Raw genomic sequence first — 23,253 nt, 5'->3', positions numbered from 1 at the left:
TATTCTTTCTGCAACACAATATTCTCGCTTAATATTGTTAAACTGTCGTCATTAGCAGCTCCCGTAGCTTGACTTGTGTTTGACAATGTAGGCAATTGCCCTATTAAAAACCCCATTAAACGCAAAAGGGGATTTTAACTGGAAAGTTGCATGAAAAAATATATTTTATATAAATCTTGGTGCTCTATAATATATAGTATATAGTAATATAACCCCCCCAGTGCTGTATACAGTAATATAACCCCCCCAGCACTGTATACGGTAATATAACCCCCCAGCGCTGTATACAGTAATATAACCCCTCCAGCGCTGTATATAGTAATATAACCCCCAGCGCTGTATACAGTCATATAACCCCTCCAGCGCTGTATATAGTAATATAACCCCCAGTCCCGTATACAATAATATAACCCCCAGCGCTGTATACAGTTATATAATCCCCCAGCACTGTATACAGTAATATAACCCCCAGCGCTGTATACAGTAATATACCCCCAGCACTGTATACAGTAATATAACCCCCAGCGCTGTATACAGTAATATACCCCCAGCGCTGTATACAGTAATATAACCCCCAGTGCTGTATACAGTAATATAACCCCCCAGCGCTGTATACAGTAATATAACCCCCCAGCGCTGTATACAGTAATATAACCCCCCAGCGCTGTATACAGTAATATAACCCCCCAGCGCTGTATACAGTAATATAACCCCCCAGCGCTGTATACAGTCATAAAACCCCCCAGCGCTGTATACAGTAACATACCACCAGTAATTTTGCCCCAATAAACTTCCTTTATCTGCCGTCCTGGAGGCGCCGTTGCTGTCAGTCATGTGATATTTTGGGTGATTTTCCCAGCTCAAGCACCACACTGAGCTGACGCTTTATGGCGATGCTAATGGAGTCCGTTATTTTTACAGACTTCCATTAGTGTCCAGTTGGGCAGGCAAAAAAGGTTTTCACACCTGATAGGATACTTTTAAATATGTAAAATACCACTTGCTCCTGTACGAATAGAACATTTTTGTGGCAGAGGTAAAGATATTTAAGGACACTGGGAGATGAGCAAATATAGCGGGCACAGAGCTAATAAAGGCTGCGTGGGTCAGGGGTTATAAGAAGCCAGGGAAGGGACGGGCACAGGGGGCAGCAAATAAAGAGCAACAGGATAAGAAAACGAGACTGGCAGCTGCATTCAGGTTGGGTTGAAGCCAAAAAAAGGCAGGAGAGGCCAGTTAGTGGTGGGTTGCAATAATCCAGATGGGTTAGCATCACAAAGGAAAAGGTCGGATCTGAGAGATAGGAGAGCAGAAGCCTCGATCGTACGGACTGTTCAAGGATTTGTTGCTGCACCCATTTTTTTCTTATGCTTCTATTAAACAGGGGAATTTATATTTATTTTTTAAGTGCAGAGGGGTGGCAGTTGTTTGAGCCAGTGATGGCCTAGGATGCAAATTCACACCGTCAGACTCTAGTTACGCGGTCATATGAACTCCCTCCATTCCTCACGCATACGGTACAATCAGACCACAGAGGCCGGCTGATACCAGTACGGCTAGCCATGGCCCAAAGCAACGATCTGACAGCCCATCTCATCGAGGTCCACATCTAAGACGACCTAAGTGTTAGTAGGTTTCCGGCGGCAACGGAGCCCGGAGAAATGGTTTACACCCAACTTAGGGTCCCCCCTCAGGATTAAGTCACACCACTAACCATGAGGTCAGTTCAACATTTCAAAGAGTTTTTCTTATTATAAAAACAAATTGGGCATTCAGGCTTAAAATCTTTAAGAAATTTAGAATAATTTAAATATGCGTAAAAAAAAAAAAAAGAAAAAGACTACAAAATATTCATACCTGGGAACACCCAGCTACCTGGAGCCTTCCCTTGTTCAAGGATGCGGGTGGGCAGTCCTGCTGATGTCGGTGGGCGGTGCCATGCAGGGCTACGCCCCTTCAGAGATAACAAGCTTCCCGGGAAAACAGGGACTTCACCCAGAGTTCCAAGGAATGCAAAAATTGCAGTAACTGAATCATTGATAAATTCCTCCTTTACTGTTGATTTGGTCATGAAAGGGTTACCGGACTCCACTTTGAATTAAAAATCTAAAAATTCACCAAACTCAGTGAAAATAAAAATACTTTTAACGAGCAAGGAATTTTCACACAATATTTACAGCTGTGAAAATATGTCCAGAAAAAAAAAACAGAATCCAGGGGCCAACGTTGTCAGTGAATTTTCACGGGATTCCAAAACATCTTCTAGTTTCAGGGAAAAAATGTCTCTTTTTGCACCTTTTAAATGTTATTGTTAATAAAGTTTTGCAGACGCATAAACATTTAAGTTCCAAAATATCTGACGACTTTTCTAAATTGCCTGAGGCCATTCAGATATTGACCCTTTAACAGCGACTCGCTAATGGCGGCAGCCGAATGGTTCTAATAACAGTCCTGACTTGGTCTGGAGGTAAAGATATTCTGAATGAAGTCACCTGTATTCAAGCAGGGATTCCAGCTGTGATCTAGCAGGGAGAAATGCGCCAATCAGAATGCTCAGATATTGCATGAGAAGAGAATATGAAGGACAGTGTGACCCTGAGAATCTGCCCATTCAGCTTGAGTGGGGTAAAAACCCCTTAGATTTGGCCCATTCACTTTGACACTGAGATGACTGAGAATCTGCCCAAGACTGGGGCAAAGACCAGTCCATTCACCCTGAGACTGGGGTAAAAACCCTTTGAATATACCCGTTCACTTTGAGACTGAGGTAAAAAAAACCACGATAATCTGTCCGTTCACTCGGTTTACAAAATATGCAAAATAATCAGAGAAATTTGAGATTTATGTTTTCGGGAAAAATATGGCCGATACTGTCATTCACAACAAACTTAACCGCTCAATTAAACTCCTCACTGCGGCTGCGCGCCCCTACCCATAATAACTATGCAGTCACCATGGCAACCTTGGAGCCACGTACTTCCTTTTCGAGTGAGCCGCGAGCTTTGGGGCCTTTTAGGACTGCCCGTGCAACTGCCCGATTTCATTTACGCATCACATCTCCGTTGTGAAGAACACATTTTACAAATCCCGGCGTGTGGATACCACCCTGCGGGGCAATCTCAGTAGGGGTGGTCAGTGAGATCATTGGGGTGCAGGCATATAGGTAAACGCCTGAAACGGGGTCCTCCACACACACAGGGGCGGCCGCTGCCAAGATGTCGACCAAGAATTTTCGTGTGAGCGATGGTGACTGGATTTGCCCGGATAAAAAGTAAGGTTAATCCTCGAGGAAGGTTCCAGCCTGTGGGGGATATGGGGCAGTTACCGCCGGGGCACCAGCTCACCCTCTCTCGGGGTTACTTAAGGCCAGTCCCATGCATCCTCCGCATGAGGCCTGCACAGGAGGGGGAAGGGTGAAATTGAGACGACTAGAATACAGGGGGTATTGGGGAGGTAAAGCAAGGGAATAAGGTTATTGGGAAAAGGGGAGAGGCAGGTAGGCCTAAGGGTAGTTGTGGAAGGGCCAGGACTGCTGGAAATTGTGTGAGGGGTAAGCAGATAAGGCCAAGGAGCAGAACATTGCAGATGGGGGTCAAATGTGCTTTGGGGATGGGGGTCAAATGTGCTTTGGGGATGGGGGTCAAATGTGCTTTGGGGATGGGGGTCAAATGTGCTTTGGGGATGGGGGTCAAATGTGCTTTGGGGATGGGGGTCAAATGTGCTTTGGGGATGGGGGTCAAATGTGCTTTGGGGATGGGGTCAAATGTGCTGGGTGGGGCAATTTGGGAATGGGGTCATATGTACTGGGATGGTGCAGGAATATTGGGGATTAGGTAAAAGAAATGCTGGAGTGGGGCTCAAAAGATACTGGGATATATTCCACTTCAAAACATCCAATCTCATTAAACATCACTGTTTAGGGTTAAACCTACGTGACACCGTTACAAGATTGTAAGCTCCTGTGTGCAGGGCCCCTCTCACCTGTTGTCTCCATGTCAAATTGTTATGTTACATACGACTTGTTGTGTCCTGTCCACCCATTGTACAGCGCTACGGAATTTGGCGCTATATAAAACAATAAATAATAGCATAAAGCTGAGATGCAGCTGTAACGAATATCTAATCAACTTCTATTTGTAGCTTAATGCCCTGGGCTAAAGCAATTAACTGGCCTGTTATCTTTTTATTTTTGGAGTGCATGTAGGGGGTGGCAAATAAATGGAACAGCCTCCCAGCAGAAGTAGTAGACGTTAATACAGTTTGGGAATTTAAACATCCATATGGCTACTGAGTCAAGACGAAGGACTGATTTAAGTTTTAAGTCTTTACGGCAGATTAGATGGGGGGCTGAAGGGGGCTTATTTGTTCTTCACTATACCTGCAATGGTGCAGATATTTTCCTATAATAATAATTGGTTGTAACATTGAAAGCCCAGTATGGTTGAACTTGTGCAAGATGTGTTCATGAACCACTTTGTTCCAAATGATGTCTGTGGACTGGCATTACGGTGTGAGATTCATATTCAATGTATAATAATATTTATATAAGCATAGTTGTGTGAACAGGAGATCAGAAGGCAGTTGGGTTGCTTTCCATGTTTTTATTACATGCACTTTTCTCTTACTGTATTTTCTTCCCTCCAATGGTGTAGATGCGGAAATGTTAACTTTGCCCGAAGGACCAGCTGTAACAGGTGTGGACGAGGTGAGAACGTTTATTAAGTTTCATTTGGAATTTAGGAATGCTGATGTTAAATCAGTCGTGTTAATATATATCATTTATTAATTTTTTTCCACCTATCCTGTAGAAAAAACCACCGATGCGAAGATGATGAAAGCCGGCGGGACTGAAATTGGAAAAACTCTGGCTGAAAAGAGTCGCGGGTTGTTTAGTGCCAACGACTGGCAGTGCAAAACGTAAGTAAACACCGACCCTTCAGTATTGTATAACGTTTTGAAAGGATGTCGTCAGACCCCCTCGCAGAATATTTGTGCGCCTTTTAAAGCCGAACTCCCACCATAGCTTTCTGGTTCAACAAAACTAATGTTTCGAGAAAAGCCGTGTATTTGTCATAGTGCTGGTATTTTCGGCCATTCTGCTAGAAAAGCACGCACGCTAGGGTCATTATTATACGGCTTTTAGGTAAACCGTAGAATGTCACTGTCCTACTCACCCAATGGGACTCTCTGAGTAATGAATATCTATGTTCATACATTTCAAGAGATTCCTAATTGCTTTGGTTCAGATGAAGGCAAACAGGGACCTTTTTAAACATGAGAATTTTCTACAGGAAAGGGAAAAAATGAATTGGCAACTTAACATTAGGAGGGCTCCCCTTTCTGTATAGATTTCCTTTGCTGTATATATTAGGAGAGGATTTGTGTAGAACTTCAAGGCCAGGCAGACTAATTCAGAATGGGACAGTTTTCTATCAGCTGGAAATAGCAAATGCCTTTCACATAGTAATCAAACACTTAGGTGCCAGAAAGCTCCCAGGGATCAAGTCCTGCTCTGTAGATCATCGCCCATATCTATGTATTGTTCTACTGCTACGTAGACCGTAAGCAGAGCAGAGACCCCCTTTCCCAATGTACTCATAGCTTCTGTACTCAAACCCCTGTACTTCTGACTGTACCTCCCGTGCTGTTATGCTGTAAACGGTAAAGCCGTAAGAACATTTGCTCGATACTTTTTAATATATACATATTCTCCTACTCTTTATCAGTTGTGGAAATGTGAACTGGGCCCGCCGGTCAGAGTGCAACATGTGCAACACACCCAAGTATGCCAAGCTGGAGGAGAGGACTGGTAAGGAGCAGCTGCACAAGTCTAGGTTTATCTTATCTACAATGTTTTCAAACTTTGCTTGATCCACACGTATAAGATATGCAGTATCTGGTGATTCTGATGCTTATAGTGGACTTATTACCATAACAGCCACAGGAAAATGTCCTTGCTTATTGGACCGTTCCACTGGTTTCTATTGCAATAAGACCAGATTTCTAAAAACTCAAGCATAATATAAATTTAGTTTTTTTATCAGACATTTGGTAAAGGAGGGTTAATGTTACGGGTATTGTCTGCGCTGCCTTTTGTTGCAGCAAGAAGGTCCGTAGATCAGGGAAAGTGATTCTGAGAGCGACAGAGAACTCCACATACGAGAATACACCATTAAGCTTGTAAGCCGAGCCCCTCTACCTAACGTGTCTGATACATTCGAAGGGTCTGTCGGTGCTAATTTTGTCAGACCCTTTGAATGTGTTTTCTTTAAGAAGCGCTGTGTAATTGTATAAGTAAAGCCTGATAATAGTAACCCTGTTTCTGCTATAAAGTGGCTCAGTAATATACCCAAAAGCCCTGTAATAGTAAATGACATCCAGGGTTCTCCTAAATGTGCTGTTTATGTAAGATGAGCTTGCAGAGTGTTATCTTGTCTTCTGTGTGTATGGGGAATAAAGAAGCAGAGACTCGGCACTCAAGTGGTAAGGTGAGTTTATTTCACACGGGCAACGTTTTGACACACAGGTCTTTCTCAAGGATTTATTGAAGGACTTGGTGGTACCCTGGCTCGTGCATCTCACCATCTCATGCTGTATTCCATCCTTTGTTTCTGTGTGTATGGGGAAACGTCTTGTTTTTGTAAGTTGTTATATTTTACGTTGAAGGGAAATCATTGACTTAATCTTGTCTTTTGGGTTTTGTAGGTTACGGTGGAGGATTTAACGAGCGCGAGAATGTGGAATATATCGAACGTGAAGAATCCGATGGGGAATATGATGAGGTCTGGTTCTTCTCACAATTTTTGTTGCAGATTCTTTCATAATTCCATAACTTACCCTTCCTACCCCATGGCACGATCTTAAATTCCCAGTGTTTTTTTTTTATTTATTTTATGCAAATTGGGGTCTATTTGGCATGTAAAAAATATATAAATGCTTAATTTCACCTCCTTCCCCTGACTGCCTTTACTGAAAGCAGGATGTGAACTTAAAAATACTTCCTGCACATGCGCCGTGGGTCTGCCATTTAAATAAATAAATAAGTGTAGTGAGGAGCTAGTCATGTTATTTTATTTTGTTCACACTTGTTGTGGTGGCAGCATTCTCTCTTCATCCATGTACCCCATCGTATCTTTTTTGTGTTTATTTGGGCTAAAGCCCCAAAAGGTTATGAGATTCTAGCAAAAACCCACATTGGACTTACTTTTTTGTTCTTTTTATTGTCAGTTCGGTCGAAAAAAGAAGAAATACCGTGGGAAGCCACCTGCTTCCAAATCTATTTTGAAGGGTACTGAAAAAGAATCAGAAATTGAAGAGGAGGAAGATGATGAAGATGCAGACCTCTCCAAGTATAAACTGGATGATGTAAGCTCTATTATTATATCATACACTGGAATTATACACTACCCTCCGAAGGTTTGGGGTCACTTAGAAATATCCTTGTTTTTGAAATAAAAGCAAATTTTGTCTGTTAAAATAACATGAAATGGATCAGAAATCCAGCGCAGACAGATGTTGTAAACGGCATGTTGCTGGAAACGGCTGACTTTTAATGGAATTTCTTCATAGGTGTACAGAGGTCCTTTATCACTCCCATCACTCCTGTGTTCCAATGGCCCTTTATCACTCCCATCACTCCTGTGTTCCAATGGCCCTTTATCACTCCCATCACTCCTGTGTCCCAATGGCCCTTTATCACTCCCATCACTCCTGTGTTCCAATGACCCTTTATCACTCCCATCACTCCTGTGTCCCAATGGCCCTTTATCACTCCCATCACTCCTGTGTCCCAATGGCCCTTTATCACTCCCATCACTCCTGTGTCCCAATGGCCCTTTATCACTCCCATCACTCCTGTGTTCCAGTGGCCCTTTATCACTCCCATCACTCCTGTGTTCCAATGGCCCTTTATCACTCCCATCGCTCCTGTGTTCCAGTGGCACGTTGTGTGTTTATTAAAACTCTAATTGACTGTCAGAAAACCCTTTTGCAATTATGTTACAGCCAGAAATTGTATTGTTTTCCAAGTGACCCCAAACCTTTGAATGGTAGGATTAGTCTGTGTATATATTTTTCAAATTAAGTCTTAACTTAACATCAAACCTAAAATGAGTGTTACTAGTTTGCAGCAAATTTATATTGCTTATAGATGGATGTATTGGTTAAGACCTCCCTTTAGCTGAAGTACATTTCCAGAGTTTAAATTGATTTGTTAATATTGTAAAGCACATTATAGGGCTATGAAGCATTACCTTGATTGACTAGTCATCCAAGGCTTGTTAGCAAATGAAGACCCGGTGCTAACGGGCCACATCCACGGTAGAACAGAGTATTTTTTTAGAACTTGCCTGGGACGACAACGCACACAGATCTATTTCACACTTTACCGTTCCCATGAGCAATCCTCAAACTTGTCTTGGAAATGATTTTAGGATGATGATGATGATGAAGATAAAGACAAGAAAGACGATGATGACGAGGACGATGATGATGAAGATGGGGATCTCTCAAAATACAACCTCGATGCCAGTGAAGATGAAGGCGATAATAAAAACAAGAAACCCCCACCTAGCAGCAGATCGAAATCCCCGTCTCACTCCCGTTCCTCACACTCCTCTTCCCACACAAGCTCAAGGTCTGGGTCCAGGTAAACGGGTACAGGTCAAGGGTAAAGCCAGGCAAAATGTCAGTATCTACTTGATTTTCCATTTATTCTATTAAATGTATTACCTCTTGAATGAGCTTAGACAATTGTGATATATTGCAAATTTGATTGTTTTGATATCTTTTTGGCGATATTTTCTCTCCTGGAGCTCCTCACAGTATTGTATCTACGATTCAGTGTGTCTTCCTAAAATACAAGTCAGTCCTTGTTGAATAACATTTCTTTTTACAAGGATACCACAACCCTACTACCAAAATATACTATTTTCACTGAAGGGCCCAGATGAGCTATAAGTCTCCTTTCATGTTTATAACAGGATGACTTCATAGCAGGGCTTTATTTTAGCTTTGTGTGTTTATTGCTGTCCTTTAAAGGAACAGATTTATTTTCCTAGACAGGCTCACTGTATATTCAAGTACTCTGTGAGTAACCCTAACCCTCTGAGTACTTTTAATATACAACAAAAAACAATAATTGTTGCAGCCGTCGTCCTCCGTTGTCTGACATTTGTTTCCGCTGATTGGATGCTTCAAGCAGTTGTATTAATTTTATATTAAGGCTATATTACATGTAAGATCTTTTTATTTCATGATTTATTCCAGATAAGCTTGGTTGTTCCAATGTGTTTTTGTTGAAACTGCAGATCCTTGTTCATCAGAACTAGAAAAATATGCCCCATGTTCTTTCAGATCCCGGTCGAGAAGCTCTTCAAGCTCCAGATCACGATCTCGCTCCAGCTCAAGAGAAAATTCTAGATCTCATGGGTCGAAATCAAGGTGAATAAGGGTACCTCTCTCTGTCGCTGAGAACGAGAGAACTGGTTCCAGGATTCCGTTAGGCTTGGTTACCTTTTCACTGTGTAGCTTTGAAGCACTGTTATCAATGTATAGATTTTGGGGCTATACTTGCTTCACTGGGTGGCTGTGTTTTGGGTAAAGACATAACCAACAATTTATTTTACCCCAATGACAAGGGTCAGGATCTGTAGCTTTACATTTTTAATCAAAATAATCATTTTAGTGATTCCACTTTGTTGTTTCTTAAGAGGCTGAAATGTTTTAAAAAGAAAACCCTCAAACCCGATTATAGCTTAAATATTTATGTAAAAAAATGACTCAAAAGCAATGGAGGAAAACGGTGACAAACGGTAAGTTTCTTTTAATATGTTTTTAATTTAAAATATATTTAAGATTCCGGAGTCCTTTTATGGAATTACCTTTTATGGTAATTACAGATTTTCCAGTGGCTGTAGAAACAAATCTTCATAAAAACATATTTAATGTAAATGGCTAGTGGATTTTTGCGGTGTTGCTGGCGGCACAATTTGATGTCTCCTTATTGGTGGTAATAGGGTATTTTGGATGCCTTCCCGCTTCCATATTTTCCAACGCAAATCTTTGTGTATTTTGGTTTTCTTTTATGTATTTTGGTGGAATGTATCTGAAATGCTGAAGCTTGTTCTGTGACCCGCTTGCTGAGTCCAGAGTCTCCTGCATTAAATCCTCTTCGTTTTTAATCAATAAAGATCCAGCTCCAGGTCCCAAAAGGGCTCCCCATCCCCGAGAAAACGGTCGCACAGAAGTTCCCGTTCTTCATCGTCTCCCGAGAAGAGCAAGAAGAGAAGTCGCTCTAGATCTTCATCTGGGGGGCGCAAAAAAAGACGATCAAGATCCCGGTCTCCAGAAAGGTTTGGGTTACTGTGGAATTAGAAAGGGGGTCGGGTGAATGTTAGTTTGTATTAGGTAGCTTGGGGGGGCTCACATTTATTGATATAGAGTGAATTTGACATCTTAAGACATCTGATATTTGACTGTTCTCCACCTACATGTATGTGAAGTTCCGTGTACTGTATCATATGCAACAATCGGGTTCTAAAACTAGAACGTCATTCAGTGTTGAAAAGCCCCCTGCTTTTGAAACCCAAACGCAACCAATAGAAACCTTTTACACAGGGATATATGTATATAATTCCACGCATGTAACAGTTTAGTCTTTCTCATGATCCCGTTCAGACCTTCTGAATTTTTGTTTTGCAGACGTCGCGGGTCATCATCTGGATCGTCCCATTCCGGCTCCCGTTCCTCAACTTCCAAAAGGAAACAATAAAAAAAAATTTAGGAGAAATTGTGCAGACCCCCGTGTATTGCATGTGGCAAAAATCTGAATTTAAAAAAAAAAAAGTGTTATCCGCAGTGGGGTGGGGGGTGGGGATCTGTCACCAATAGAGGTGCGTGTTCGTGCTTCCTCTTCTACAACCGCAGTGTATTTTCTTTTCAGAAGTAGCGCAGTGGTACACGGGATAGGGCGTGAAACCAATCGTGCAATCATTTTTGGCTTTTTATATACAATTATGTTTTTCCCTAAAATGTTTATTTTTAAATGGGTAGGCATGGACTCGGATTTTTTTTTTTTGTGTTTTTCCATCTTCTTCCATCTTTTAGTCACGTTTAATAAATACACGGATGTGTCTCCTACCTTCGCAACACTTGTGGCTTAAATTTCCATTTAGTCCCCATAAGTAAAATCTGATAATCCAATAGACACACTTATCTCCGAAAGAGGTTCTGCAGCGATATGACAAGGTGAGTATTATCTGGCGAGGACAAGGCTTATGTGTTATACATCATGTGTCCGTTCTTTAGACTCGTGCCTCCAGAGATTTAAAAGTTTAAGAGTGATCCCAATTTTTCTTTTCTGCGCCCAATGAAGGTTTCCCTGCAAAACTCATGTATTTTTTTCTTGAATGTAACCGTCGCTCGAACCATAATTGTATCAGTGCTAGTTTTCTTATGAAATTAAAAATAATTTCTACAATTTAAAATATGTGCTGAACATCTAAACTGCGTGTTGCTAGAAGTTACCAGTAATCCGTTTTGTATACAAATGTGTGCAGACCAGGTGAGCGTTTTTATCATTCTATTACAAATGAGAAACAAGCATTTGTTTGGAAACGCAATTTTTTTTTTTTTTTTTATTGGGGGGGTGAGGATTAGCAAAAAAACGTAATTCATTTTAGGATGGTGTTTTGTTTTTTGTTTTCTTTTTTTTTTTTCTTCCTTTTCTTCTGTAGAGAATATGTAAATAAAAACTTACCTGTACCCAGCTATCTCTGTTTCTGTGTTGTCTGGGTAATAAACACCAAGTTCCCGTAATGCATGACGGTGTGCAAGTTATCGGGGCAGGCAGCCTTGCCCATGATAAGCATCGGTACTGCGTGATGTATGTTGAGAAACGAAAAGCACATGTTGTGGGTGGTTAACCTTCAGTCCCCTTTGGACGTACATGTACGTCTTAAAAAGCATTTAATAAAGCCATTGAGGACTTATATTTACATCCTGACTTTATTGCGGCGGCAGGGACATCTCGGGCTGCTGTTTGACAGCATCGCTGGCTTCCGGCTGGCGGATTGCTTGTAATGGCTACCGACACTCACAGTAAAGATTGCAACATCGATCAGAAGGTCGTCTGTCATAACATCACTGGCATAAAAACATTTGAGGGATCTCTATCCACCCCCCCCAAAAAAAAACATCCCATTGCCCTAAGTATAACCCCCTGCTTCTGTTTACTACCCCTAAACCCATTATGCCATAACTATTAAAATTACTACCCTATGGGGTACTTTGTAAGGGATGAGAACCTAAAATTTAAAAAAAATGTGGGGTATGCCTGTCAAGTTGCAGAACATACATTTGAAACAATGTTCAACAGAAGCACGTAAACTGTAGAAGAAATTCTAAGAAAACAGCTAAATTGTTTTTGTGTTTTTACGTACTAGCAATCACAATGATTATTTTTTGTATGTTTCTATGGTTTCAAATGAAAGCTCTATTCTGGGGGGAAAAAGATGTGTAATTTGCGTGGGTTCATCAAGCCGCCACCTGAATGCGTATTGTTTTATATGGCGCTTGGGTACATAAGTAGTATATAACAACTTGACTTACGGAAACAGGTGAGGAGGGCACTGCTCCCAGGAGCTTACAATCTAGAGGGCTACGTTTCAAAAAGCACTACATGCTTCCCCGGGGAGGTAGTATGCAAGGGGGCAAAAAACGTTTCCATGGAAACACTTTGTCAGGGTTCTGTCGTATGTTTCAGAGACAAAATGTTGGCATTGATGTCACCTGCTCATGAACCCCACCAGTCGCTGTTTTGAATCCAAACGGCACTCGCACCAAATATCCTTTTTATTCTGTTCGCTAACTTTGCATTTTAACTTTTTTAAAAAAAAAAAACATACTTTACAGCATTTTATTTACACCAGCCTAAAAGTGCTATGTGTATGTAGATAGAATACATACACTGCCGCTCAAAAGTTTGGGGTCACTTGGAAATGTCCTTGTTTTTGAAAGAATTGGATGGTTTTGTCCATTAAAATAACACGAAGGATCAGAAATCCAGCGGAGACTATTGTAGCTGGAAGTGGCTGATTAGCCTCCCAGCAGAAGTGGTAGAGGGTAATACAGTGAGGGTATTAAACGTGCATGGGATAGACATACGGCTCCTGAGTGATTAAGGTTTGAGTCTTTACAGCAGGAGAAACAGGCGACTTGACGGGGGCCGGATGGGGCCAATTTGACGGCAGGTTCTGTTTCTATAAACTGTTAAATACCCTCTTGCACCAAGTTCCACCCCGGCTGGTAGGGCGCCGTTCCCTGGATTCCAAACAATTTTATTTGCTCCGTACACTTCTTTCCCGAACATCTCAAGGGCACTCGGGCGATTCTCGTGGGGTATTTGAATAGTGCCTGGTGCCGGCTCTCACTTGGCACGCGGGCGCGTTGTCTGACCGTAACCGCTATTTACACAAATCTCTTCCAGGACCTGCCGCCTATTTATACCTCTGATTTCATATTTACCCTCGATTTTCTTCCATATCAATCGGACGAACCGCCAAACTAAACCATCACTGAATGCTTAAAGTTTAATTGTTTGTTGCAAAATATTATTAACCTGTTGGCTTTTTTTCCTTTTGATTAAATAGAGAGGTGATGCGTTCCCATCCCCCGCCCCCGCCGCATACACATTCACTGCAGTAATTATAAAAAACAGCAGGTGCTCCGATTACACGGAAAACCTTTATTTCTCTACTAATTTTTTTAATTATTTTTAGTTCTTAAAGTGCACCCGCCATTAAAAATGCCAGAGAACTTTTACCCATACATTGTGCCGGCTCAAGCCTTTACGCGTTCATGCGCAGCCGTTAGCCGCAAGCGGCCAAAAACAGGAATATGCTTTTAATCTATACATCTGCTGGCACTTAGAGCCAGACTAGTGATGACGAGGACATCCCGGCACTTTAAGGCCAGCGGCCGTCTAAGGACCGAAAGGCTGGATATCCGCAGCCACGTGCTATGTTATTAATGCTCACGTGGTGCGGCAGACGGGCAGCACCCGATATGCCACCATGGAGCGGTCCGGCCTGCGGCTGGGCATTTTCCTGATGGCTGGTCCGGGACTGTTTAGGACAGCGTATATGTATAATCCTATATACTAACCAGCGAATAGCTGAAAAAACAGCCTTCCTCATATTTTTTGTTATAATGCAGGGTTTTTAGGATAATTTGCGGGATTTCTGCTTTGGGTCTGTAAATTGTTATGACCGGTGCGGGACTCATTTGAGAGGAATATATTAAACCCGTCGATCTTTAATAAATGGAATAATAAATTCGGCTGATTTCATTCATTGATTTTAAAGGTTTTACGGTGTCCTTGCGTGCGGTAATTACGCGAAGTCACCGCTAGATGTCGCTGCAGCTCCGCGGCAAACAGCCCGACTTTATCCCACGGTTTGTGTCCGCAACAGGTGGAGCTTCATCTGCCCCCCAGGGGGCCGGCCGGGGCACTAAGCGCAGAGTGTGAGCTCTTGGGACACAGTGGGCTGGTTTTACTAAATTGGATTTTAAAGGTAACAGGAGTTTAAATTTACAACCGACAGAGAAACCGGGGAGGGAATAAACTGCCCCCCACTGCCTGTCCCTGCTTCCAATTGCCCCAATTACCTGTAAATAAACCCACTATCCCTTCTCTCTCTTTGCCTCGCGCCCCTCACTCACTAACCTGCGCCCACCCTCTCTCTGCACTGCCACTCCACCTCTTTACTCCGTGCCACCTGTTCCTCTTTTGCCCCTCACTCACTATCTTTGCCCCAACACTCTGTCTTAGTGCCCTTTGCCCTCTTTCTCTTTACCCCGTGCCCCCTCTCACACTTTCTTTGCGCCTTGCACCCTGTCTTAGTGCTGCGTCCCCTCTCCACTGCCCTGTGCCTCTTTCTCTTTACCCCGTGCCCCCGCTCCCTCTTTTGCCCCCTCTCACACTTTCTTTGCGCCTTGCACCCTGTCTTAGTGCTGCGTCCCCTCTCCACTGCCCTGTGCCCCCTTCTCTTTACTCCGTGTCCCCTTACACTCTTTCCTAGTGCCCTCTTTCTTTTTGCCCCATGCCCCCTGTCCATCCCCCTTTCACTCTCTTTGCCTTACTCTAGAATCCGTGCCCCCTCCATCTCTTTACTCCGTGCCACCCGTTCCTCTTTTGCCCTCTCTCACTATCTTTGTCCCTAGCACTCTGTCCTAGTGCCCTTTTTTTCTTTACTCCGTATCCCCCCTCTGTCTTTTGTCTCTTGCACTCTTCTCTAGTGCCCTCTTTCTTTTTGCCCCATGCCCCCTGTCCCTCCCCTTTCACTCTCTTTGCCCCTTCCCCCCCCCTCTCTGCCCCGTGCCCCCTCCCGTGCGGGGTGTCAGTGACGTGCGGGTGGAGCCGCCTCTCCTCTCCGGGTATAAAGCGGCTCGTCCAGCAGGTGTCCTGCCCCATCCCGAGCCGGTAGAGGCAGGAGTGCGGGGTTCCCGGCGCACCATGAGGGCAGGAGGATGTGGGACCCGAACATGTCCAACGTGCTCAGGGAGGGGACCCGGGGCAACAACAGCAGCAGCAGCCGGGGGCAGGAGGACAGCGGCTCGGTGTCCGTGGCTTTCCCCCTGGCCATGATGCTGGCGGGGCTGCTGGGCAATGCGCTGGCCGCGGGGCTCATCTTCCGGACGTACCGGAGAAAGTCCAGTAAACGGAAACACTCGTTCCTGCTGGGCATCGGAGCCCTGGCCGCGACCGACTTCACCGGGCAGCTCCTCACCAGCCCCATCGTGATCTCCGTGTACGTGTCGGGCAGGCGCTGGTCCCGCGTGGACCCCTCGGGGCACCTGTGCGCCTTCTTCGGGGTGAGCATGAGCACGTTCGGCCTGTGCCCCCTGCTGATCGCCGTGGCCGTGGCCGTGGAGCGGACCCTGGCGGTGCGGAGCCCCCACTGGTACTCCAGCCACATGGGCACCCGAGCCACCTGCACGGTGCTGCTGAGTATCTGGGCCGGGGGGCTCTGCTTCTCCCTGCTGCCCCTGCTGGGGCTGGGGCAATACACCCTGCAGTGGCCGGGCACCTGGTGCTTCATCAGCACAGAGCCCACCTCCGCCGGGAACCTGATCTTCGCCTCCACCTTCGCCTGCCTGGGGCTGCTGTCCCTTCTGGTCACCTTCAGCTGCAACGTGGCCACTATTACCGCCCTGGTGAGCCGGGGCAGGAGCCGGAGATCGACCTCCCAGGGCAGCAAGCAGTGGGAGAGAATCACCATGGAGACCGTCATCCAGCTCATGGGCATCATGTGCGTGCTCTTCACCTGCTGGTCACCTCTGCTGGTAGGTGGATTTCACTCTTTCCACGTGTCTTGGGGTTTAAAGGGGCAAATGCCATCTCCCAAAGGGGGGGGCAAAAGGGCTCCGATCTGCATATAGGAGGGTGCGGGGCAAAGAATGCAGTATGTCTCAGCTGCTGCAGAGCCTCTTCAACCCCCCCCCGCAGGCAATTATCGCTTTTTTTATTGTTCTGTGGACCAAGAGGCATTTAGTGTCACTTTGATTCCCACGATGTTCTGCAGCAGGTTGGGGTATTTTTCTTTATTTTTTAAAAAAATCCTCCAAATTGTCTAAAAAAAAATCCCAAAACAAAAAAAAACTCCAAATGCCAGTTTTTTTTCCCATTCTTGGTTTTAGTTTTATGCTAAATCCCCGGCACACAAGTGGTTAAAACAAAACAACAATTTACAACAAAAACGTTAACAAACCCCTTTTACATCAAAAATATATTTCAAGATTTTCATTATTTTTTTTTTCTACCCCAGGAAGGTTGGCTGTCAAATTCTCCATCACAAAAGTTCGGTGTAAACTAAATAAACATTTTGTAACCCTTTGTGTACCATACCCCCCCCGTGGCACCCATATGGTTAATGTAACCAATATTTGCCCTTTTTTTTTGTATTATCTTTAACTGGTAAAGTTGCAGAAATGGCAGCCAGACCCCCAATAAGTCAGTTTTGGCAAAGAAATACTGCGCCCCCCCCCCCATACAAAGAACAATTTTGGGTTACAGACCAACGACTGATTAAGGTTTGAGTCTTTACAGCAGGAGAAACGGGCGACTAGACGGGGGCCGGATGGGGGCCGATCCGCCAGCAGGTTGTATGATTCTGATGTCTCCGCAGGACGGGGACGAGAAAAGTTAAAATACCCGCAATAACCCATTGAGTGCTTGATACAAATCCAGGTGTTGCGCACCCTTCTGGCAGTCAGGGGGTTAAATCACAACAGCCTTCCTGACCCCCCCCCTTGGAGTTATTAGCGCTCTGATTAATGGCCGCTCATCGGCACGAGGCCCCCTCCGCTGGGGATCAATATCTGGAAAGGATCAACTGCTCCGACAATGAACTGAACTTCATCCAGCTCCCGGGCGGCTCAGACCCTGCAGAGATCGGCACGAAACCCTCCTGTATAATGTATAGATAAATCAGTGACTGGCCCCCTGTATAATGTATAGATAAATCAGTGACCGTCCCCCTGTATAATGTATAGATAAATCAGTGACTGGCCCCCTGTATAATGTATAGATAAATCTGTGACTGGCCCCCTGTATAATGTATAGATAAATCAGTGACTGGCCCCCTGTATAATGTATAGATAAATCAGTGACCGGCCCCTGTATAATGTATAGATAAATCAGTGACTGGCCCCCTGTATAATGTATAGATAAATCAGTGAGCCGGCCCCCTGTATAATGTATAGATAAATCAGTGAGCCGGCCCTGTGTAATGTATAGATAAATCAGTGACCGGCCCCTGTATAATGTATAGATAAATCAGTGACTGGCCCCCTGTATAATGTATAGATAAATCAGTGACCGGCCCCCTGTATAATGTATAGATAAATCAGTGACCGGCCCCTGTATAATGTATAGATAAATCAGTGAGCCGGCCCTGTGTAATGTATAGATAAATCAGTGACCGGCCCCCTGTATAATGTATAGATAAATCAGTGACCGAACCCTGTATAATGTATAGATAAATCAGTGAGCCGGCCCCTGTATAATGTATAGATAAATCAGTGAGCCGGCCCCTGTATAATGTATAGATAAATCAGTGAGCCGGCCCCTGTATAATGTATAGATAAATCAGTCAGCCGGCCCCCTGTATAATGTATAGATAAATCACTGAGCCGGCCCCCTGTATAATGTATAGATAAATCAGTGACCGGCCCCCTGTATAATGTATAGATAAATCAGCGAGCCGGCCCCCTGTATAATGTATAGTTAAATCAGTGACCGCCCCCCCTGTATAATGTATAGATAAATCAGCGAGCCGGCCCCTGTATAATGTATAGATAAATCAGCGAGCCGGCCCCTGTATAATGTATAGATAAATCAGTGACCGGCCCCTGTATAATGTATAGATAAATCAGTGACCGGCCCCTGTATAATGTATAGATAAATCAGCGAGCGGCCCCCTGTATAATGTATAGATAAATCAGTGACCGGCCCCTGTATAATGTATAGATAAATCAGTGACTGGCCCCTGTATAATGTATAGATAAATCAGCGAGCCGGCCCCTGTATAATGTATAGATAAATCACTGAGCCGGCCCCCTGTATAATGTATAGATAAAACAGTGACCGGCCCCCTGTATAATATATAGATAAAACAGTGACCGGCCCCTGGATAATATATAGTTAAATCAGTGACCGGCCCCTGTATAATGTATAGATAAATCAGTGACCGGCCCCTGTATAATGTATAGTTAAATCAGAGTATCAGTCCGCCCCGGCTACTTATAGGGACAGGTAGTTGCTGTCGAGTGTCAGGTTATCTGGTTCTAGAAAAGTCAGGAAAGAGATTCATTTACAGAAGTCGACATTCATCCGCTTCCCGACAGAGGAGGCTTCGGGTTGTTTATGGGCTGATTACAGTCCCGCCTCGCAGGTCACCGGACTTTAATAGTCGCGTTTTTTTGTTTTTCTGTCTAGACGGGGATATTTTTTATTTCATTTTGCTGTCTTCTGTTGATTGATCGCAAACTGATTCGTTTATATCTGGAGTTCTGTTTTCTTTATACTTGTGTTTTACTAACAAACATAGAAGTGCAGATCGGCCCCATCCGGCCCCCGTCTAGTCGCCCGTTTCTCCTGCTGTAACGACTCAAACCTTAAACAGTCGTTGGTCTCGTCTTAGATTCAGGAGCCGTATGTCTATCCCGCGCATGTATGTCTCTCTCTGCCCCGTACACTGTATGGGAAAATGAGCTAAATACGTGTTTATAGGGAAATGACATTTTTAAATGAAGATTTATGCACGACGCTGTGTAATATCGATGATTTATTACATTATTTTTCAAGCCTTAGCGGCGGCCAAGAAAGCAAATCCCCCGGGGTGGGAGGCGAATTACATTTAAATTATACATTAGGAGTTGATTAGCGCAATAAAAATATATGGGATTGGCAGAGGGGCAGTAAACTTGTGGCCCAGGGGTAATAGAGTTTAATTGCCCTTCCTGCAACCTCTTCTGCCTACTGTGATTATTACAAAGAGAACAACCAGAGGCCTGGCGGCAAACTTTAAACGAACCATTTATTATTATTATTATTATTATTATTATATTCATTATTATTTAATTATTTTATTCATTATTATTTATTTATTTGATATTTATTTAATTATAATTATTTTATTCATTATTTGTGATTATTTTATTATATTATATATATTATTATTTTATTTTATTCATTTTTATTTAATTATAATTATTTTATTCATTTATTATTTAAATATTTTTATTATAATATATATTATACTAATACTATTTTTTTTTATTCATTTTTATGTATCTATTTAATTATAATTATTGTATTCATGATTATGATTTGTTTATTATTATATTTCTTTAATTTTTATTATTATATATTTATTTATATAGCGCCAACAATTCCCGCAGCCCCGCTTTGAGTCCCTACATTCAAAGGGTCTGACGAAACTAGAACTGACAGGCTAAGACAAACCGATACATTAGATCCATAGGGCTTGGCTCGCAGGCTTACAATCTAAAACCCTTGACATATCTTTCTTCATAGAGGTTTACTATTTATTATGTATCAGAGGAATGTTTCTCTGGTTACTTTGTATAGATGAGTCCTTCCAAGTATCAATTACTCTAAAAGGGATTCCTTTACATATTTATATATAGGTGGCCCCCTGTAGAGCGAAGGTCTGGGGGTCTCAACGAAAGGGGAGGTTGATGCTCAGAAAGAGGGGGGGCTCTATCATAGGGGGGTATAAGCTCTATAGAGTCTTTTAAAGAGGAAACTATGGAAAGCATCAACAATTCTGGAATATGGGACATCCACTTACTCCTCCTTATTAACCCAGCTGGGGCTTTTCTCCCTGCTATATCACTGCTAAAATCCCTGCTTGAATACAGGTGACTTAATTCTCAATACCCTTTACTGCCTGTTAGTTTGGATGGGTTTGGTCCAGGAGAAGATTTTTTTTTTTTTTAGATTAAGTTGATTCCTTTATTGATGAAAAGTCCTGTAAGCTTTAAGATCCTCAGAGGTCTCTTCTTCAGATGGAATGTTGCCACCATTAATGAGTGACTGGAGTGGAATCCGTGTGATGGACTAAGAAAGGGTTAAATGTGTAGTGCATTCTCCTCTGGAATCAAAAGGGTTAACGCAGAGCTCCGCGCGTGAAATAAGGTTAGCGACGTATCATTTTTGAGCTAAAAACCCGAGTTTTTCTGTCTCCCGACAGGTGATAATGCTGAAAATGATCGCCAATCACACGTCGGTGGAGCGCTGCGGAATTCCGGCGCAGGGATTTGAGGCGCAGAAAGATTGCAATTTCTTCCTGACCGCCATCCGCCTCGCGTCCCTCAACCAGATACTGGACCCCTGGGTGTACCTCTTACTCCGAAAGATCCTCCTGCGGAAGTTCTGCCAGGTCGCCAACGCCGTCTCCAGCTGCTCCAACGACGCGCTCAAGGAGCCTCCGATGATCTTAACGGCCGACGTGAAGCCCGACGGCTGACATTTGTTCTTCAAAACGGAACTGAAGCTTTAAAAAAGACTCCGCTTCGTCAACGAGCTCACAAAACTAATAAAATACATTAAAATAACAAACAAAGTTCATTTCAAGCTAAATGTAAGACCCCGATGGATACAGAAGGCGGAATAACCCAAGTAAAGCTGCTGTCCCACTTATATAAGATATTTTTTTGCTCTCTCTGGTATGTTAAGCAAAGAAACCTTCACAGATGTTTCATTCTGTCCTCTGAAGGGTTAATCACCTAAAAAAAAATAGACATGTTTTCGTGTTCTATGGCAACAGCCTATCAGTGCCTGTTGAGGAAAGCCTAAAGATTGGAGGAGAGAGAGGGGATGGGAGAGATATTTAAATATTTAGAGGGGTTAACAAAGTACAGGAGAGAAGATTATTTCAAAGGAGAAGAAAAGCTACAACAAGAGACCAGAATCTATGATCAGAGGCTGAGATGGAAGTTTTATTTTACTGAGAGGGGGGTAGATAAGTGGAACAGTCTCCCAGCAGAAGTGGTAGAGGGTAATACAGTGAGGGTATTAAACATGCATGGGATAGACATACGGCTCCTGAATCTAAGACGAGACCAACTACTGATTTGAGTCTTTACAGCCGGAGAAACCGGGGGACTAGATGGGGCTGGTCTGCAGCTAAATTGGGGTCTTAAGGGTTAATGCCCCCCTATGCATTCTCTATTAATTGGTTGTGACATAAAAGGATTAAAAACGTTAAAAAATTTAAATAAAACGCTGATTATTTTCAGAAGCTGTTAACAGAAATAATAGTTTTGTGAGCCGTACCCAAAAAAAGCAAAATCGTACGGAGGTGAAACATCCACTTTAACCATTTAAGGGCCTGGAGGAGGCAGAGAATTGACTGCAAACGCTTCTCCAAATTAACTCTTTTGCTGCTTGCATGCTGAGGACAGGAGATTAAATGTGAAAAGCCTCGGGAGGCTTCTATTACCTTTCATGGACGTACTGTATTACTTGCTGCTAAACAGATACAATGTGCCAAATGTTTAAACTGTACATGTGTATATATAGATTAACTGTTTATTATATACATACTATATATAAACTGTATATTATATACATACTATATATAGATTAACTGTTTATTATATACATACTATATATAGATTAACGGTATATTATATGCATACTATATATAGATTAACTGTATATTATATACATACTATATATAAACTGTATATTATATACATACTATATATAGATTAACTGTATATTATATGCATACTATATATAGATTAACTGTATATTATATACATACTATATATAGATTAACTGTATATTATATGCATACTATATATATATTCACTGTATATTATATACATACTATATATATATAGTGTCACTGTATATTATATACATTATATATATATTCCCTGTATATTATATACATACTATATATATATTCCCTGTATATTATATACATACTATATAGATAGTATATATAGATTCCCTGTATATTATATACATACTATATATAGATTAACTGTATATTATATGCATACTATATATAGATTCCCTGTATATTATATACATACTATATATATATTCCCTGTATATTATATACATACTATATATATATTCCCTGTATATTATATACATACTAGATATATAGTGTCACTGTATATTATATACATACTCTATATAGCATATAATATACTGTATAGTAAGCGTGTAAATTACAGAGTTTATTGCGTGCTTTTCAGGTTTTTCCGGGATAATTAGTGAGCGAAAAGAGATAAAAGCCGATTGTCAGAAAGAAACTATTTTTAAGACTAATTTAAAAGTGAAACAGTTTCTGTAGATTTCTCTTAATTGTGTCTCTTATTCCCTGCAGCCAAACCCAGAGTAATGACATCATAATTAATAATAATAATTAATAATAATGTTAATATCATTTATTCATCACTATTCCTTCTGCTTTTTATATTTTGAAGCCCGGTGTTTCAATCTTCATTTTGTTACTGGAGTTTCAGGATTTTTGCAGATAATAAAAAAAAAAAAAAAATCACATTTTAAAAATTATAATAACAAGTAAGCAATTTAACTCCCGAGACAAAAATCCAGACTGCAATCACTGACCAGAGCCCGTCGTGCGCCGTTTCTGCTTCAAAACCTCCTAAAAATATCAAAGGGAAATATGTAATTGAGCTTAGCAT

At 42.4% G+C, this 23,253-nt stretch overlaps 2 protein-coding genes across 3 annotated transcripts; both read left to right on the top strand.

Moving 5' to 3' along the window:
- The first annotated feature begins 3,150 nt into the window (after positions 1-3,150).
- ZRANB2 (zinc finger RANBP2-type containing 2) lies at positions 3,151-10,826 on the top strand. 2 transcript variants are annotated; one of them, XM_053468800.1, is made up of 10 exons: positions 3,151-3,271; positions 4,653-4,705; positions 4,809-4,917; positions 5,727-5,809; positions 6,706-6,782; positions 7,228-7,365; positions 8,433-8,635; positions 9,355-9,441; positions 10,191-10,352; positions 10,702-10,826. In XM_053468800.1, the coding sequence occupies exons 1-10, from the start codon at positions 3,216-3,218 to the stop codon at positions 10,769-10,771; spliced, it is 1,038 nt and encodes a 345-aa protein (XP_053324775.1). In that variant the 5' UTR covers positions 3,151-3,215; the 3' UTR covers positions 10,772-10,826. The 2 variants fall into 2 exon arrangements, with proteins under 2 accessions (XP_053324775.1, XP_053324774.1); XM_053468799.1 differs by having other exon boundaries at positions 8,433-8,647.
- A 4,627-nt stretch (positions 10,827-15,453) lies between these two features.
- PTGER3 (prostaglandin E receptor 3) lies at positions 15,454-21,827 on the top strand. The gene is made up of 2 exons (XM_053468796.1): positions 15,454-16,344; positions 20,778-21,827. The coding sequence occupies exons 1-2, from the start codon at positions 15,529-15,531 to the stop codon at positions 21,051-21,053; spliced, it is 1,092 nt and encodes a 363-aa protein (XP_053324771.1). The 5' UTR covers positions 15,454-15,528; the 3' UTR covers positions 21,054-21,827.
- The last annotated feature ends 1,426 nt before the right edge of the window (positions 21,828-23,253 follow it).

The sequence above is a fragment of the Spea bombifrons genome, chromosome 6, assembly GCF_027358695.1.
Source record: "Spea bombifrons isolate aSpeBom1 chromosome 6, aSpeBom1.2.pri, whole genome shotgun sequence".
NCBI classification, from domain to species: domain Eukaryota; kingdom Metazoa; phylum Chordata; class Amphibia; order Anura; family Pelobatidae; genus Spea; species Spea bombifrons.
Note: the sequence above shows the minus strand (reverse complement) of the source record. Positions and strands in the feature narration are given on the sequence as shown.

What these genes read in the sequence shown, in the direction of transcription:
- ZRANB2 (XM_053468799.1), top strand. Translation starts at nt 3,216, where the DNA reads ATGTCGACCAAGAATTTTCGTGTGAGCGATGGTGACTGGATTTGCCCG. An exon ending in CAAGCTGGAGGAGAGGACTG is followed by an intron (nt 5,810 to 6,705) that starts GTAAGGAGCAGC and finishes TGGGTTTTGTAG; the next exon opens with GTTACGGTGGAGGATTTAAC. An exon ending in AGCTCAAGGTCTGGGTCCAG is followed by an intron (nt 8,648 to 9,354) that starts GTAAACGGGTAC and finishes ATGTTCTTTCAG; the next exon opens with ATCCCGGTCGAGAAGCTCTT.
- PTGER3 (XM_053468796.1), top strand. Translation starts at nt 15,529, where the DNA reads ATGTGGGACCCGAACATGTCCAACGTGCTCAGGGAGGGGACCCGGGGC. An exon ending in CCTGCTGGTCACCTCTGCTG is followed by an intron (nt 16,345 to 20,777) that starts GTAGGTGGATTT and finishes GTCTCCCGACAG; the next exon opens with GTGATAATGCTGAAAATGAT.